Source organism: Phycodurus eques, chromosome 17 (genome assembly GCF_024500275.1).
Source record: "Phycodurus eques isolate BA_2022a chromosome 17, UOR_Pequ_1.1, whole genome shotgun sequence".
NCBI lineage: Eukaryota > Metazoa > Chordata > Actinopteri > Syngnathiformes > Syngnathidae > Phycodurus > Phycodurus eques.
The window spans coordinates 1,547,979-1,566,185 of NC_084541.1; the positions used below are offsets into that span (position 1 = coordinate 1,547,979).

General features: G+C 43.3%; 1 protein-coding gene across 7 annotated transcripts in view; it reads right to left on the reverse strand.

Moving 5' to 3' along the window:
• Nucleotides 1-17,960, reverse strand: part of camkk1a (calcium/calmodulin-dependent protein kinase kinase 1, alpha a) — a 53,309-nt gene extending 35,349 nt beyond the window's left edge. For 4 of the 7 annotated variants that reach the window (XM_061703359.1, XM_061703358.1, XM_061703356.1 and 1 more), the window contains exon 1: nucleotides 17,583-17,960. In XM_061703359.1, coding sequence (XP_061559343.1) covers nucleotides 17,583-17,921 — 339 coding nt within the window. In that variant the 5' untranslated portion in view covers nucleotides 17,922-17,960. The remainder of the gene's footprint in view (nucleotides 1-17,582) is intronic. The other 3 variants (XM_061703362.1, XM_061703361.1, XM_061703357.1) reach the window with 1 other exon arrangement.
• Nucleotides 17,961-18,207: the final 247 nt, after the last annotated feature.

An 18,207-nucleotide genomic window follows, 5' to 3' on the forward strand; every position in this document is an offset into this window, starting at 1 on the left:
CCGAGGCTGAATCACACCGCAATTCCACTTTATGCTTTATGTTTCAAGTGAAATTAAATTAAGATCCAAAATGATCAACACTTTTACTCTTTACCGCTATGCATATGCTCGATCGTGAGTGGGCTTCCGCAACTCCTCAACGCCCACCCCACCCACAAACACTTCGCCCACAGTGCATATTTGACTTGTAATTATGTATAGAGTGTTGATATGGTATGGTAGCATTTATTGTCAGTCCTCATTGTATGTGGAACATATAGAGGGCCGAAATTACTTTTCCAGGCGGTCACTGTCACAAAAAACAAAAAAACAAAACTAACCATAAAACAAAGACAGAACATGCATTGTCTTTGCTGTATGAAGCGGTTATACATGAAAAGAAGAGGTCTCCAGTCTCCTTTCTCCAGTTGATCATTGATGTATGTATATTACGTGGAATGCAAAAACAATGTAGAACCATCAAAATGTTTTTTTTTTTTTTGATGCGGCCAAATATGTCAGATAATATTACATCATTGCTTAGTCACCGTTCGCCAGTGTAATAAAGTAGTTTTAGTAATAAATACGGCAATTTCTTGTGTATTATGCGCACCCATGTATAATACGCACCCCCAAACCCAAGTATAATGCATTTTTACAATGCATGATTTTGCTTCTACCCATATAATCAAAACATGAAGTATTATCTGTATTTTGTTAGGTTTTTTCTCAAAGAATTATTCTGAAGCACTTTATTTGAACACGTAATTCTTATTTACTTGCTCTTATTTTTAAATTCACAGCTCTACTTTGATTTAGTAAATAAGAAAACACACACTTGTGCTCATATGTTTGATTATCCACGCAGACTTTAAAATTCTTAATTCTTTAAAGAAAACGAAAGGCCAGGCGAAACATTTAATTGTGTTTTAATGGGATTCAAATTAAACTGTCAAGCATTTCAGAAAAGCATTATCGGTCAACAAAACATAACCATAAACAAATTACTGATGGTGGTTATTCAGTCATCAGTCGTACTTAAAATAATAATAATATTTCACAAATTCTGCCAGGCTATGTAAACTTATGAGCACAACTGTACATATTATGCAGTCATATGTACCCCTTTCATATTGGAATGAAAGTGTAGGCTACACTTTTTTCATAACCTCTATATGGCGGTGGCATGTTAGAATTAAATTGCACACCTGTCTCATAACCTCTAGATGGCGTGATACATTTTTAAAATGTGAAAGCTTGTTTGTTTCCCCCCCCCCCCATTTCCCCCTATACCCATGTATATTGCGCACTATTGACTTTTTTAAATTTTGAAAGCAAGCACAAAAAAATGTGGTTTCTTTCATGGTGGCTAGGCAATGTCCTCAATCCTTAGGGGTGATCAGGCCTCCACTTTCCTTCACCTGTCATATTTCATATGACTCAAACAGTGGCTGGGTCACATAAATCACTGAGCAAAAAGAAGAGGGAGTGGGAATGCCGCAAAGCACAGTGGAGACATCAACTGGCTTCGTCTGATGGAACGGCTTGTGTGTGTGCACAAACACACACACACACTCAGTCACACACCTGCCCACTCCAACACCCCCCCCCCCCCCCCCACACACACACAGATACACCTGATTCTTTGTGTGTGTGTGAAAGGATTAATTGAGACATTTCATCCCACCACACAAACACACACACATGCAAATAGAAAAGCTTTTTTCCCCCTCCCACGTCCTCCCATGTTGTGCTAGCAAACAGTTGGGATTGATTATGCTTAATCATCTTTTGACTGAGATTTTAATGTGACATTTTTTTGTGAGATTTTCTTCCTATGGAGCGCAGTGTGCACAGCACCTCAAAGCCTTCTGGAGAGACCGAGTATGCATAAAAATCAGCTATCAACGCTAGTAAAGGGAAATGAAAAACTGATTAAAAACAATTGGAGTTAGAAATTATTCGTACAAGCAAGAACTGTGCGGGGTGACGGTATTTTAAACGACTCATCAGTGCACCACACTGGCAGAATTTAAGAGAAAATTGACATTGTCTACTGACGGGATTAAAAGACAACCAACAGTTCATTATGGGACTAGAAATAGTCTTTGACAGCATCACAGAATATTAACACACAGAAAGAAACATTTTGTTAATTGTCAGCCTTTCACAATAACAGCACAATAAAATGCAAACAGTCGTTTAATTTTTTCACGAGCACAAAAACTTAACACAAAGCATGTTGAGTTGTGCACAAACATACCAATGTGACAAGTGAATAATATGGTGTTTATTATGTATAATCAAAGAGACCATGACAATTTGTTTCTGAAACCAGGGGGTGCTTTTCTTGCAAGGACCACAAAAGACATTTATTGTGAACTTCATTCCTCCACATTTCCTCAATCAAGCAAAGTGCTATGTGGTGAAAAGCATTTTCATCCTGATATTGGCGTTTTCTGTTTTCAGGGAGCAGAGCCTTAGTCTTGAGAGGAGATAGGAGCCCCGAGTATTGGTGGCGGGGGGGGCTGTACGAGAGTACTCATGAAGACAAAATGCCGGGCCGGGTGCTGGCTCATACACCCCATCAGAGGGGGGGAGGGCAGTGTCTGGCTGGGGAGGACACTTGGCCAGATGTTCCAGCACTCCGGCCTGCTTTCTGGCCCGGTATCCGCCACCCCCTGATTTTTAATCCATCATATACATTCGCACATCCTTCGGGGAGCTGGTGGGCTTGGGTGTGGGGGGGTTGGTTTGGGATCATCATTGCCCTGTGACCGTCTCTCACCACCACCACCACCAGTCTCCCCAATTTGAATGCACGACACCCCACCACACAAGATCACGGTACACGGTTAATGGTTGCGAGTCGGTGACGTGGTAACCATAGTAATAGGGTGGGCGGTGGGCCTTCAGATTTCTCTTGGCTTGACTCCTTTTCTGTCCTCTCGTCCTATTGGTTAGTTGTTGCGTGTCTTCACCGGGTGTCCACTCCCCCCCATCCACAAATAAGAACACCACTTCACTGTTGTAATGTTACTTGTGGTCTCGGGAGATCGCCGCGCGGGGGCCGGCGGCTCGGGCACCTTCATCCGTACCTTCCGTACCCCGCACAACTTGTGGCGCGCAGATATCTAGAATGTCTAACTATTCTGCTGTGTTTCGCACCCATGTTCCCCTTGTCCGTCCTGTCCCTCTGTCTGTCCCCTAAAACCCTTACCTTTCCAGCTGAGTTTTCAATAAACCGCAGAATAATTGAAAAATAAAAAAATAAGCAGTGAGGAGTTCAAACTCCCCTTTTGCACAGCAAAACTGTTCCAGCATAAAAAGCTTACAGATCCACCATTCTGTATGGCCATGCAGCTGAACGGGACTGGTTAAAGAACCGCAAAAAACAAAGGAATGTGGGAGGAAGCCGCAGTACCCAGAGGGGGGGGGGGGGAAAAAAAACACGCACATGGAGGGAGAACATGAAAACGCCACACACAAAGGCCAGAGCAGAGATTCAAACCCCAAACCTCACAACTGTGAGGCAGACGTGATAACTACTATTCACTGTGTTGCCTGTAGGTATTTCTGAAGATGTATATATAGTTGGGTCTCAAATTTGCCTCAGTCTGCAATCCATATCTTTTTCACTTCATTTAGTGTTAAAACAAGAGTGGTTTAAAAACATTTTCGTTAGTATATGTTGCCATCTAGAATTGGTTGCATAATTATGGTGAACATTTTCCATCAATTTTCCCCTTAGTTAGGATCAAGAAACCTCAAATGCCCATCCCTACTACAAAGGAAGTCACATTAAACCTGCAGTGTTTTCACTTCACACTTTCTAATGTATTCATTTGACACAGACTAATCCCTGGAAGTCCTTGAATTAATCCACAGGATTACCAGGCAATTGTACCAGACACCACCCTGTAAACCTATTAAATACCTCAGCTAGACATGATGTCAAAAACACAAAATATACTGTGAATACAGTGGGGTCCATAATTTAGGAATAAATCTGTTTTAGTAGAAATTTACTGAACCTTGGCTGCCATACCCGAGAATGTCAATGTCTCCAGGATTACACAGGATATTACGCTCCAAAGTGACATGTTGGATGAGCTTATTATTTCTCCCCTACTCACACTGACTGAGAGTGCAGCTTCCAGAATGATTGACCCTCCTTGGAATCCTTGATACGGTGCTACACTAACAAGAACAGACCTGAACCCTCCCCCCAGCTTCTCCTTCAGGCAAATGCATGAAAAGAGAGCTTCACGTCTTTGTTGAAATGTCTCATAATATACACATCTCTTCCTTCTTTTGTCCACTAGCTGGACCTACTGGTCGTTTGTCGTTGTTGGTTATTTTTAGAAGGTTGCTGCACTGGCTCTCAGGAGCTAAGGTAATCGCACACAGCCATGGGGTATGAGAGAGAAGCACTCAATATCACAACACTGGAAATCTGCAATGATGCTAACCCACGAGGGGATTATGATGTTACTGCAGAAAATGACAAAGGACACTCCATCAGTGTGTAATTCAGTGCCCCTTAAAATTCCTCAGAACATCCCACTGATCCTCAGCTCTTCTCCTCAATGTTCAAAACTTGTGACTAGGTGACTAAATCCCCGCACTGTTTGACCTGCTTCTGGCTGACATTTATTATCTGCTAAATGACCAACTCAAAATGCAATGAGATGTGGCTGCAGTCAGAAGACGGGTCAAGCCATCATTCACCATTGAAGACTGCGCCCGACAAGCCAAACATGCGCGTGGTAGAATTGTTCACATTCTTAAGTAAAAGGATAGCAAAGGAACATAAAACCCCAACAAAAACTACTGTAACAGCCATGAAGTGCACTGTAGTTTTACACATCCATAATGGAACATTGATATTCTTATTTTCAGCAGTAGGGTGCACAAGCAGAGCAGACACACAACATACAAGAGGCTAAATACTGATCATCAAGTTGATAACACAACTCCTTGGTTTGAGTTTTTGGTCTGAGAGGATTCCTACTACTGTGAAAGAGTTGTATAGTTGAACATTGCCTGGAGCTGTTCCTCAGCTCAATGAGTAGGCAAGACATTTTCTGACCGATGCTTCACTTAATTTGCAGCTTGGTTTTATTATAGACACCTTGTGCAGTCATCAAACACGATGGAAAAAAAGCACAAATGAATACATCCATCCATCCATCTTCTACCGCTTATCCGAGGTCGGGTCGCGGGGGCAGCAGCTTCAGCAGGGACGCCCGGACTTCCCTTTCCCCAGCCACTTCATCCATCTCTTCCGGGGGGATCCCGAGGCGTTCCCAGGCCAGCCGAAGGATGTAGTCTCTCCAGCGTGTCCTGGGTCGTGTCCTGGGTCTCCTCCCGGTGGGACGTGCCCGGAACACCTCACCAGGGAGGCATCCGAATCAGATGCCCCAGCCACCTCATCTGGCTCCTCTCGATGTGAAGGAGTAACGGCTCTACTCTGAGATCCTCCCGGATGACCGAGCTTCTCACCCTCTCTCTAAGGGAGAGCCCGGACACCCTGCGGAGGAAACTCATTTCGGCCGCTTGTATCCGGGATCTCGTTCTTTCCGTCATGACCCACAGCTCGTGACCATAGGTGAGGGTGGGAACGTAGATCGACCGGTAAATCGAGAGCTTCGCCTTTCGGCTTAGCTCTTTCTTTACCACAACGGAATGATACAAAGTCCGCATCACTGCAGACGCCGCGCCGATCCGCCTGTCGATCTCCCGTTCCATTCTTCCCTCACTCGTGAACAAGACCCCAAGATACTTGAACTCCTCCACTTGGGGCAGGATCTCATCCCCGACCTGGAGAGGGCACTCCGCCCTGTTCCACCCTTTTCCGACTGAGGACCACGGTCTCAGATTTGGAGGTGCTGATTCTCATTCCAGCCGCTTCACACTCGGCTGCGAACTGCTCCAATGAGAGTTGGAGGTCACGGCTTGATGAAGCCAACAGAACCACATCATCTGCAAAAAACAGATGCAATACTGAGGCCACCAAACCGGACCCCCTCTACACCTCGGCTGCGCCTAGAAATGAAAGTTATGAACAGAATCGGTGACAAAGGGCAGCCTTGGCGGAGTCCAATCCTCACCGGAAACGAGTCCGACTTACTGCCGGATATGCGGACCAAACTCTGACTCCGGTCGTACAGGGACCGGACAGCCCGTATCGGGGTTCGGTACCCCATACTCCCGATGCACCCCCCCACAGGACCACCCGAGGGACACGGTCGAACGCCTTCTCCGAGTCCACAAAACACCAGCTCGGGCTCCTTCCCTGTCAGAGAGGTGACATTCCACGTCCCTAGAGTCAGCTTCTGTAGCCGGGGATCGGATCGCCAAGGTCCCCGCCTTCGGCTAGCGCCCAGCTCGCATTGCACCCGACCCCTATGGCCCCTCCCACAGGTGGTGAGCCCATGGGAAGGGGGACCCACGTTACCCTTTCGGGCTGTGCCCGGCCGGGCCCCATGGGTGCAGGCCCGGCCACCAGGCGCTCTCCTTCGAGCCCCAACTCCAGGCCCGGCTCCAGAGGGGGGCCCCGGTGACCCACGTCCGGGCAAGGGAAACCTGGAATGTGTACAATGGAACCATGAACATAAATACATAGATGAACGCAAACATTTTTTATAGTACCTTTGTTTTTTTAATGACATTATTTTAAGATTCAGGGCTTATGGTCCTGTGCTTTGTGAGCTTGAGAGCTTTTATCCAAAGTCTCAAAGAGAACTAGTTTCTGCTTGAGACCTCTGAAGCCTAATCCACCTTGAAAGAGGTTTGCTTTTAAAATTTAGGGACATGGAAATGATTACCTAAGCTTACATATCATTTATATCACCTTTTTTGGCTAAATATTTTAGAGAGTGCAATAATATTAGCATGCTAGTGGACACCATCACTGCTAATTTACTGACTGTGTGTGATTGTTAGCGTGCTTATTTTGTTTAAAACAACATTCAGAGGCAGATTAAATGTGTGTTTAACACAGACATTTATTTAACTGCTTCTATGAAAATGCCTCTGTTAAAGTAGCTATTGCTATGGCAGCACATCCGCTGCAAAGCCAAGCCGATGTTCAAGACCGCTCCCTATCCACTATATAGTGCACAAATCATGATATAGTGACTTTGCCATATTGTACTGCTGTTCGAATGTGAAGTGAGCATGAATTATCCATCCCCTTGTGCCCTTAATGTATCCCACAAGTCATCTTGAAAAGTACTGAGCAACCTGGAAAAGCAACATATCCAATGATACATTGCGCCGAAAAGACCCCGCCACTCTCTTGTCTGGAGGAAAGACAAGAGAGTGCACTTTTTTGTGCACTTGTTGTTCTTTATTCCTAATGAAGGTTCCTTCTTGAATTATTTTTACTCCTACAATTTAGCTTCCGAGACCAAACTTCTTTTGCTAGCCCCAACCTGAGAGTATACCAGTGTTATATTTCTATACCAACTGCACAATGCTAAATTCCATTCCACTGCAGTAAATGGATGCCAATATGAACTGTGAAGATGTTTCAACTCCAAGTACAAGCACAAGGTTGGTCCTTCTAGTTGATAGGTACACTGTGACAGCATACTGTGCAACATTTGATCATTAAGCCTAAAACATTGTCATCAGCATGTTACAATGTAGCTGCAGCAGGTGGAGCTCCTTCATAACCAATTCTAAAAACAGATATCTGAAAGCTCATTATATGATTCATCAGAGAGCAAATATAGGTGTTGAACCTGCTGAACCAACCTAATATGTCGTCAAATATTGGATTTTCTTTCGCAAATGTTGGCTTTCAGGTGAGATAATAGATTATTGTTTGAAAAAGACAATCTATTTCGATTAGTTTTACAGATGATACATGGTGAGTCTGGACATGTTACTTCCTGGAAGAGATCAGCGCAACAAATGGTCGACTGGTTTGGATTTACAATGCATGTTTATTGTAAGACTGCAAGATGCACGTACTGTAATTTCTCATGTATAATGCGCATCCATGTATAATACGCACCCCTAAAGTTGACCACAAAATTCTGGAAAACCCTTCTACCCATGTATAATGCATTTTTACAATGCATGATTTTGCTTCTACCCATATGATGAAAAGATGAAGTGTTAGCTGTATTTTGTTAGTTTTTTCAAATAATTATTCTGCAGTTAAGCACTTTATTTGAACTTTTTTTTATTTACTTGCTCTTATTTTGGCGGCACGGTGGACGACTGGTTAGAGCGTCTGCCTCATAGTTCTGAGGTCTGGGGTTCAATCCCCGGCCCCGCCTGTGTGGAGTTTGCATGTTTTTTGGGGGGGGGGGGGGTGCGCATTATACACGAGAAATTGCGGTACACACTCAAACACACAAAATTAAAAGGAATAGTGACGCATTAGACTTATTTGTAACACTTATTTTATGTTATGGATTGGGCATGGTTGGTCTCAGTTTGTTTGGGTCATATAGGCATGGCCGTAACCAGCAGATCTCCGTACCCTTTGTTTTTCCGTCTCACAACATTGATCAGAATCAGAATCATCTTCATTTGCCAAGTATGTCCAAAAAACACACAAGGAATTTGTCTCCGGTAGTTGGAGCCGCTCTAGTACGACAACAGACAGTGCTGCTTATCCAGTAATGATTACATTACTATTATATTCCATTATGGACCTTGCTTTGTGGCCCGGGACAAATTACAAATTCCCCCAAATTTGCAAGTGTAGCACTGTCCAACATATCGTGCCAAGATGAACGATTAAGATTCAACTTAGGGGTCGAGCCAAGACTCTGACTGAGAATTCAAAACAACAGCATCAGTCGTGTCATACTGCACTTGTTGGGTTTTGCATGTGCTAATCATTTCCTCTCTGTAAACTGAAGACAGATTGTGTCAGAGAGGAAGAACATGTCCTTTCACTAAGCGTATAGTTCCCTATAAAATTGGACCAATGTCCACTTTTGGTATAGCAAACAAAATATTAAAGAAGGAGAAATTATAAGCATGCATGTGGTGGATCTGAGTCACTTTGATGCTTAACCATTGTGGTCAGCGGCAAAGAGCTCAAAGAGCATCAAGGAGGACCTTAACGAGTTTTCCTGCCTTGGGTTTATCCTAAGGCTGCCAAGTTTTACCTTGCCTTATTGCATCTTTTAGGCCTTTGGCATGCTTTACGACGTGGAGGCAGTACCCAGTGGTGATATACATTACAATTGTATGATGATTTGCAGTCATAATTGAATGTCAGAAACAAATCTATTTGAACTACACTTTGTAAGGAAGTTATTATTTTTAATGATTATTATTCAGTAAGGCTAACTCAAAAATGTGATTTTCTAATGCCATGTAAGTGTGCTGAATGAGACACAAAAGAGCGCAGGAAATGGATTGGTTAAAACATCGAGGGGAAAAGAGAAGCACTGAGTAAGGGCGAGACTGAAAAATGGACTCGAAAACAGTGAGATCATTAATCAGGATAGCAAAGGCACGCATAAAGAGAATAAACTACAACGTAATGCTCACCATAAAATTTATTAATTTGACATATAGTAAATAATTGAATAAATCTGTTATTAATATTAATAACAAATGTTTTTTGTTTTTTTGCACAATTGTAAAAAAAAATAAATAAATAAATAAATATAACCAGATTACAAGCAATCTTTTATTGCTCAGTGACTGTTTTTCTCAATGTCTTTATGTCTCAAAAGTATTCTCGGTCAATTGACTGTCTGTGGTCGTACTAGAGCAGCTCCAACTACCGGAGAAAAATGTCTTGTGTGTTTTTATTGGACATTCTTGGCAAAATAAAGATGATTCTTGTCTTCAGTTCACTCAGACCCCCCCCCCCCCCCCCCCCCCCACCCCCCACCCCACGCCCCAATATTCTAAGCTCCGCTATTATAAGTAGAAGGCACTTTAGTTGCGAGGCACAGGCTGCGTCCCGGGTCATCATGGTTAAAGGAAAGCCCAACTCCCCATTGATCCGGTGGTATCAGGGGCGGGATATACAGTTGCTCAGTTCCATGAGACAAGGCCGCCTACTAAAAACGGGCCAATTTCAGCGATTGTGTGTAAAGTGTCTATAATATTTGATCCTTGTAGTATTTTAACAAAAGCATGTCACAGACATGCAATTAAAACACCAGGTAACTCTGTTAAATTGTGAAAAATAACACATAAGGCTCTTTCAAGTCGTGAATTTGTTATTGTTAAAATAGCTCTACCAGAAAACGATATGCATTTGAGAACAGTGATGTTCCTATCATGCGCAGAGTAAATAATATTTTACACATTTTTATGAGAGAAAAGTGGAATGAGAAAACATTGTCTAAACAAATCCCACACACACAAAAAAGGCGTACACAAACAAAATACCATCTGTTAATCCATATCTCACAATAGTTGCACTTGTCGCAGTGGTACACACGTCGAACTGTTGCTACATGCGGGCTGCGTTGTAGAGACAAGGTGCCACTGTGTCTACATTCCATTGAAGGAGTTTGGGAAAGCCTCGTGCAAGGTGACAAGTGGGGGCAAAAAAAAAAAAAGAAATCTATGGCAAATGACAGAGTATAATGCCTGCAAAGTCTTTTTAGAGACTACTATGACGTCACTGATCGGCTCCACAAAAGACGTTTACTCCGCGTCGCCATCGTGTACAGTATATTCGAATCCAAAAGCTAAAACAAAGCTGAATCCAAGAGGCTAAAAGTTTACTTTTATCCTCTTTCACGATTGCACTATGTCAGACTACTGCAATCAAATCTTGTATTCCGACACCACCGCATCCCATCTTTTGCGATCACTGGGCTTTATCTTGTCAACTCGATACGACCGGATACACTCGTTACCATGGCGACGACAACAACGATGGATCGCGCCAATGTATTGTACTGTGTTGGGTTCTGTCGAATCATGCTCTAAATTTTCGGTGAGTGAAGTCATTTAATTACAATAAAGTCATTACAGTAAGTTAGCACCCGTTATTTCAGTCATGTTGTAATGTTTGGTTGACCAGACCGATGAGAATACAAGGCCTGAAATTCTCTATTCAGGTCCTGTATATGTATACTTTTGAAGATACTCAGTATACAGTACACAAGTATATAGTGTAAGTGAGCACGTCATTTAAATAGTGATCGGTTATCGTTTTTTTAAATCCTGATCGGCAAAAGCCTAATACAAATAAACACATGCGGCAGCCCTGCTTGCTTGCAGTCCCTGTAGACGTGCCTGTTAAGTGTTAATCATATGAATTTGCTTACAGTAAATGTACTTTTAAATCATGTAAAGAACATTGAGTTTCCTTGTGTATTAAACGCACTGTATAAATAAAGCTGCCAGTGCCTTGCCTTGAGCTAACCGCCGCGAGTAGACAATATAAAGACGTTAGCGCTGGGGAGAGGTTTGACCACTTGAAACATGGTTGCTAAGAATATTGATTTAACTATTCCGGCTGCTGCAGGAGGCAGCTGCATATGTCCGCGAGAATGACGGAAACACCCACCCACTCCAGTGGTGGACGTGACAACTCATTTTTCATTTACTTTGTAAAACTTTAGGGAAATATTTATTTGTTAAAGTTTTTTTTTTTTTTAACGTTGTAAGACATGGTGATGAGCCTGGGAGCTCCCTGCACTTTGTATTAGAATTTTAAACCAAAGATGCATATTTTCGAAGATTAAAACAAAACTTGGCGAATTTGAAAAGCTGATTAACATGATTAAAGGCATTAAAATGAAGTCAAGTGTCAGAGTTTTTATTATTTCAAATTTTGACACCAATATTTTCCCCTGTTTCCTCGATTGTTATCAGTCTCCTTGACTACTCATAATCACTATTGGCACTGAAATAAACATCGGCCTATCACTATTATGTGAAAATCATTACGTTGAAGGAAAAAAACAATCCATGATATATATACAGCTGCACTAAAAAAAATAATAAATTAATAATTTTTCATTGCCAACTACACAAATTCAGAAATGCAGAATGGAAATGTTATTGCACATTAACAACACAAAGAAATGCACTTTGTCATAATATGTCCATACTATAGTTTGATCAAGCGCTGATGTTTTTTTCAGGTGCATTAAATACATTATTCACCAACAAGCAAAAAAAAAAAAAACAATTCAGAACCAGGAATGTTGTTTTCCCAGTCATCACTGTGCATTGCTGATGTAATTCAACCTTTTTAAATTGTTACATTCACTTACGCTTCTGAATGTACACAAAGAAGAACAAGAGCAGCAGTATTGCCGCAAGAGCAGCAGTATTATTGATAACCGATGTCGGTGGATCAATTAGCGATATAAAATTTCAATCTCCATATTTTGTCACACTCACTATTTCGACAACTAATTCACCGATCTTGTGTGTGATATTCTTTTTAAGGCCAACATTGTTACCCTCACTGTTGAAAGAAACTAAAAGCCCCTTTAAAAATGAGATGACATTAAGTGGTCAAACATGATGGCCAGTCAAGCAAACCACTAATGAAAAATATAAAAGGATGCAAGTTCCCAGTTGGGGTCTTCTTCCTGATGGTGTCTTTTATATAACAGCTAATGAGAACAGGGGGAGAAGTGCAAATGGGGTGAAGTGCAGACTCTCACTTAGTCGCGGTTAATGGGAAAGATCTGAGAACCCCCAGAGTCCTTGCCGGACATGCTTTGAATAATGAAGGCTAACATGCAGATGAGGCAAACTAATGAGGCTTACGAATGTCTTCATGTATTCAAGCAATACGACATTGTTGTCAACTAAGTAACAATAATTGTGTTGATAATGTTACATGTGGTTTCAAGCTTACAAACAGTACTGGTACATCATTGTGCAATGTTTTAAGTGTTGCACTTTACCTTTACTTGGTTGCCAACCAATCACAGGGCACATATACCGACCGGTAAGGCTGCACGATTATGGCCGAAATAATCACGATCATTTTGATCAATATTGTAGTCACGATTATTAATCACAATTATTCCTCATGCTAGGGAAAAATATTTTTATTGGACTAGTTTTTAAACAACCAATATGTAAGTTTTCAGTTCAAAATGAATCTTTAAATAAGAATAAATGATACATAATTTTAAAAAGTGTACCCCCCCCCCCCCCCAAAAAAAAGTGTACTTTAGCAAGGGCTAACTGAATAAATGTGCTATTACAAAGTGCAATCACGAATTGCTACTTAATCTAAGAAAATACAGTTAATGCATAGAAGGCAATAATATTAGGCTGCAAGTACCAACTTTTCATTTGAAAATCCCTGCCGTCAATATAATTAATTGTCAAGGATGGTACGCCTCCGTCTACGTCTCGATTTACTCCCGTTTTAAAAAATGTTTTAATTTAATAATTAAGTTAAGACAACCGCCAAAACGATGGTCAAGTGTCTTACTGTGACACCCCGCCTCTCCGCCAATGTGCTGAGAGGACCAACTTCAAAATAAAAGCATCATATATTACCAAATTGAACATCAATGCCATTTAGGCTTTTCTTTTGAAGTTGGCACCGGAGCGCAGTGGCTGACTAGGTTGCAGTGCCCGCATTTTAAATATCTAAAAAAATCGCCGACGATCGGGCTCATTTAATCGTGGCACAAAAAAAAATCACGATCAGGATTAAAACTCAATTTATTGTGGAAGCCCCATATACACCGGTATTTAAGAAAAATAAAACAATAAAACAACAACATTCACACCTATGAACAATTGAGACCAGATTCCTTGATGAAGCTGACATTTATGTTTTCAAGCATGAGGAAAAACCTCCAAACTCAACAAACTCCATCCATCCATTTTCCTCCGCTTATCAAAGGTCAGGTCACGGGGGCAGCAGTCTCAGCAGGGAAGCTCAGACTTCCCTCGCCCCAGCAACTTCATCCAGCTCTTTCGAGGCGTTCCCGGGCCAGCCGAAAGGCGTAGTCTCTCCGGCGTGTCCTGGGTCGTCCCCGGAACACCTCGCGGGGAGGCGTCCGGGAGGCATCCGAATCAGATCCCCCAGCCACTCATCTGGCTCTTATCTATGTGGAGGAGCAGCGGCTCTACTCTGAGCTCCTCTCGGATGACCGAGCTTCTCACCCTCTCTTTTTGAGAGCCCGGACACCCTGAGGAGGAAACTCACTTGTATCCGGGATCTCGTTCTTTCAGTCACGACCCGCAGCTCGTGACCATAGGTGAGGGTAGGAACGTAGATCGACGGGTAAATCGAGAGCTTCGCCTTTCGGCTTCGCTCCTTCTTCACCACAACGGACCGATACAAAGTACGCATCACTGCAGACGCCGCACCGATCCGCCTGTCGAACTCCCGTTCCATTCTTCCCTCACTCGTGAACAAGACCCCGAGATATTTGAACTCCTCCACTTGGGGCAGGATCTCATCCCCGACCAGGGGAGGGCACTCCGCCCTGTTCCGACTGACGACCATGGTCTCAGATTTGGAGGAGCCGATTCTCATCCCAACCGCTTGGGAGGGTGTAGAGCTGGTCCACGACCAGGACGAAAACCACACTGCTCCTCCTGAATCTGAGATTCGACTTCCCGACGGACCCTCCTCTCCAGCACCCCTGAATAGAACTTACCAGGGAGGCTGAGGAGTGTGATCCCCCTGTAGTTGGAACACACCCTCCGGTCTTTCGCTGTCAAACATACGCGCACACACGCACGCATGGACACAAACACACACACATTTCTGTCCCCTCGCCTTAATGAAGTGATTTCCCAGAGGCGCTGTGAGGCTATGACATTTTGACATGGCTTCTTTTTCCAAATGCTGGGTTGCAATTCTGCACAATGGCCAAAGTGAAGGAGTGGTTACAGCACAGCGCTGTGAAAGCAGCAACACAGTGACATGTGAAATGGAGGTGAAACCACATTTGGTCATCTGAATCAAGTGAAAGCGTCCGATAGAAAATGTTCACAAATATGCAGGAAATTATTTGTTTTTGTCTAGCATTGGAAATCAATAACAGAACCACCAATTTTGCGGCTAAAGTCAGTAGTCACACAAACGGAATATGGCATCCCTGTGTTTCTCATTGTAGAAGCTCCAGTCTACATAAAGTAACATCACAGTCCATATTTACGTCCACAAACATAATGAACACTCGAGAGGGAAGTAGAGCTGCACGGCAACGCTGCTACAAAACACACTCAGGCCTTATTCAGATACTGGAGCATTCATTTAATAATAATTAGCATACACCAACTGGACAGAGTTACAAGTAAAAGCGGAGGTCCTTATTTCTCACACACACACGACAGGATATGTTTTTCCGACCACAACAAGTCCAGTTTAGGTCGGCCGTCTCCAGGAAATTCACAGTAAACCATCAGGGCAATATCTGGTGAATGAGGAATAAACAACTTACTACTGTGGCTGTGGCAAGCACCACTTGAGGTAAACATGCATTGTGTTTATTACACAAGTGGCTTTCAGCAATGAAAATGTAAGTGAAGAGTACAAGGGGTAATTGTGTGTGTCTTTCTTTGTTGCTACATTTTAGTGAGTGCATTTTTTAAAGACTATTTCGGATGGTTAGAGCATAGATCGTTTTACACTTGAAACTACGTGAGTCCCAGGATGCACATGTCTGGAAACAATGAGGCCCTGCAACATATCACGGAATACAGATCCAGTAATGCCCCACTGTATCACTGTTCTTGCTTCGCTGTCCCACTTTATAGCAGATTTTTATTACAGTTGTTCCTCTACTTTTTGATACTGTTTGTACAATATTTTTGTGTTATCCATTGCTCTCTCTCTGAATATATTATGTTGAGTTTCTTATTTCAAATCTTTTAGGACAATATATTTTCCCAAAAACTATCACAGCAAACGATTGTATTGATGTTTTGATTACGCCACTGATATAGTGATATTAGAGCACAATAATTCAAGTACCGTCATTTCTCTTGTATAATCCAAACCCATGTATAACATGCACCCCCAAACTTCCATCCATCCATCCATCCATCCATCTTCTACCGCTTATCCGAGGTCGGGTCGCGGGGGCAGCAGCTTTAGCAGGGATGACCAGACTTCCCTCTCCCCAGCCACTTCATCCAGCTCAGGAACAGGTGGGTGACACGATTGCTTCCCTGAATTGCTCAGTCATTCACCAGCAAAGATGGGGCGAGGTTCACCTCTTTGTGAACAAGTGTGTGAGAAAATAGACAAACAGTTTAAGGACAATGTTACTCAACGTACAATGGCAAGGAATTTAGGGATTTCATCATCTACGGTCCATAATATCATCAAAAGGTTCAGAGAATCTGGAGAAATCACCCCATGTAAGCGGCAAGGCCGAAAACCAACATTGAATGCCCGGGACCTTCGATGCCTCAGGCGGCACTGTATCAAAAACTGACATCAATGTGTAAAAGATATCACCACATGGGCTCAGGAACACTTCAGAAACCCATTGTCAGTAAATACAGTTCGGCGCGACATCCGTAAGTGCAACTTAAAACTCTACTATGCAAAGCAAAAGCCATTTATCAACAACACCCAGAAACGCCGCCGGCATCTCTGTGCTCGAGATCATCTAAGATGGACTGACGCAAAGTGGATAAGTGTTCTGTGGTCCGACGAGTCCACATTTCAAATTTTTTTTGGAAATTGTGGACATCGTGTTCTCCGGGCCAAAGAGGAAAAGAACCATCCGGACTGTTATGGACGCAAAGTTCAAAAGCCAGCATCTGTGATGGTATGGGGCTGTGTTAGTGCCAATGGCACGGGTAACTTACACATCTGTGAAGGCACCATTCACGCTGAAAGGTACAAACCGGTTTTGGATAAACATATGCTCCCATCCAAGCGACGTCTTTTTCACGGACGCCCCCGATTATTTCACCAAGACAATGCTAAACCACATTCTGCACGTGTAACAACAGCGTGGCTTCGTAGTAAAAGAGTGCGGGTACTAGACTGGCCTGCCTGCAGTCCAGACCTGTCTCCCATGGAAAACGTGTGGCGCGTTATGAAGCGTAAAATACGACAACGGAGACCCCGGACTGTTGACCGGCGGAGGCTGTACATCGAGCAAGAATGGGAAAGAATTCCACCTACAAAGCTTCAACAATTATTGTCCTCAGTCCCCAAACGTTTATTGAATGTTGTGAAAAGAAAAGGTGATGTAACACAGTGGTAAACATGACCCTGTCCCAGCTTTTTGGGAATGTGCTGCAGCCATAAAATTCAAAGTTAATGATTATTTGCTAAAAACAATAAAGTTGATCAGTTATCTGGTCTCGAACATGATTTGCAAATCATTGTATTTTGTTTTTATGTTTAACACAACGTCCCAACATCATTGGAATTGGGGTTGTACGATACTTTATGCAACACTTTACTGTCCTATTTTTGTTGTTGGTGTTATTCGTTTCAATGGGGAACGTCGATTTTGAGATACGAGCGACTAGAGTTACACGCATCGTAACTCGTATGTCAGGGCACGCCTTGCCTCAATCCAGGTTGTGAAACACGTGCCGCTGTCATGTACTCTCTCGCTCCACTTCCCCATATTTTGGCCCGTCAGCGCCACCAAACACACTCACCGAACATGAAGGCCAAATCGAAAAGTTTCGCTCACCCAAATAAGCGCCGAAGCTCCTCTTATCAACGGGGTGTCCCCGTCGGACGTGTCCGTCAGCGCGCACACGCCAAACGTTCGTCCGGTCGCCCCTGCCCGGCTACGCGTAAACCAGGACCGCCGGCTGCTGACCTCAGACGTGTCCCATGTCTTCACGACCCGGAATCCACTGGCGAAGGTGGAGACGGTAGCGAGCGAGCGAGCTCGCCCCCACGCGTGCTTTGTCTCACGCTGCCCGCTGCACACGGCAAACCCGAACTTTGGTGATTCGCTTGGATCCACGGGTCCTATAATCCGCCGGGTTCCTTGCAGCGTCACTTGCATGCGCCGCTGTGTCATCTTTACTGCAGCCCATCGATGCCCTCCCTCTGTATGTAATGTAGCACGTACCTACTGTATAGACTTCCCATTGTATGTCGTTTTGGCTCATCTGTGCATTTATTTGTGTGGAACGGTGGAGAGATAGCGCCGCTTCTGGGCCTATTTTTATCACTACAGGGTTTCCTAAATGGTATCGATTGAAACGGATTCGCTCAGGTCAACCATCAACGGACCACTTAGCATTTATTTTCTCCTATCATTTATTTTTGCTGTGTTTGGCACAGCCCTGTTACGGATCTTTTTC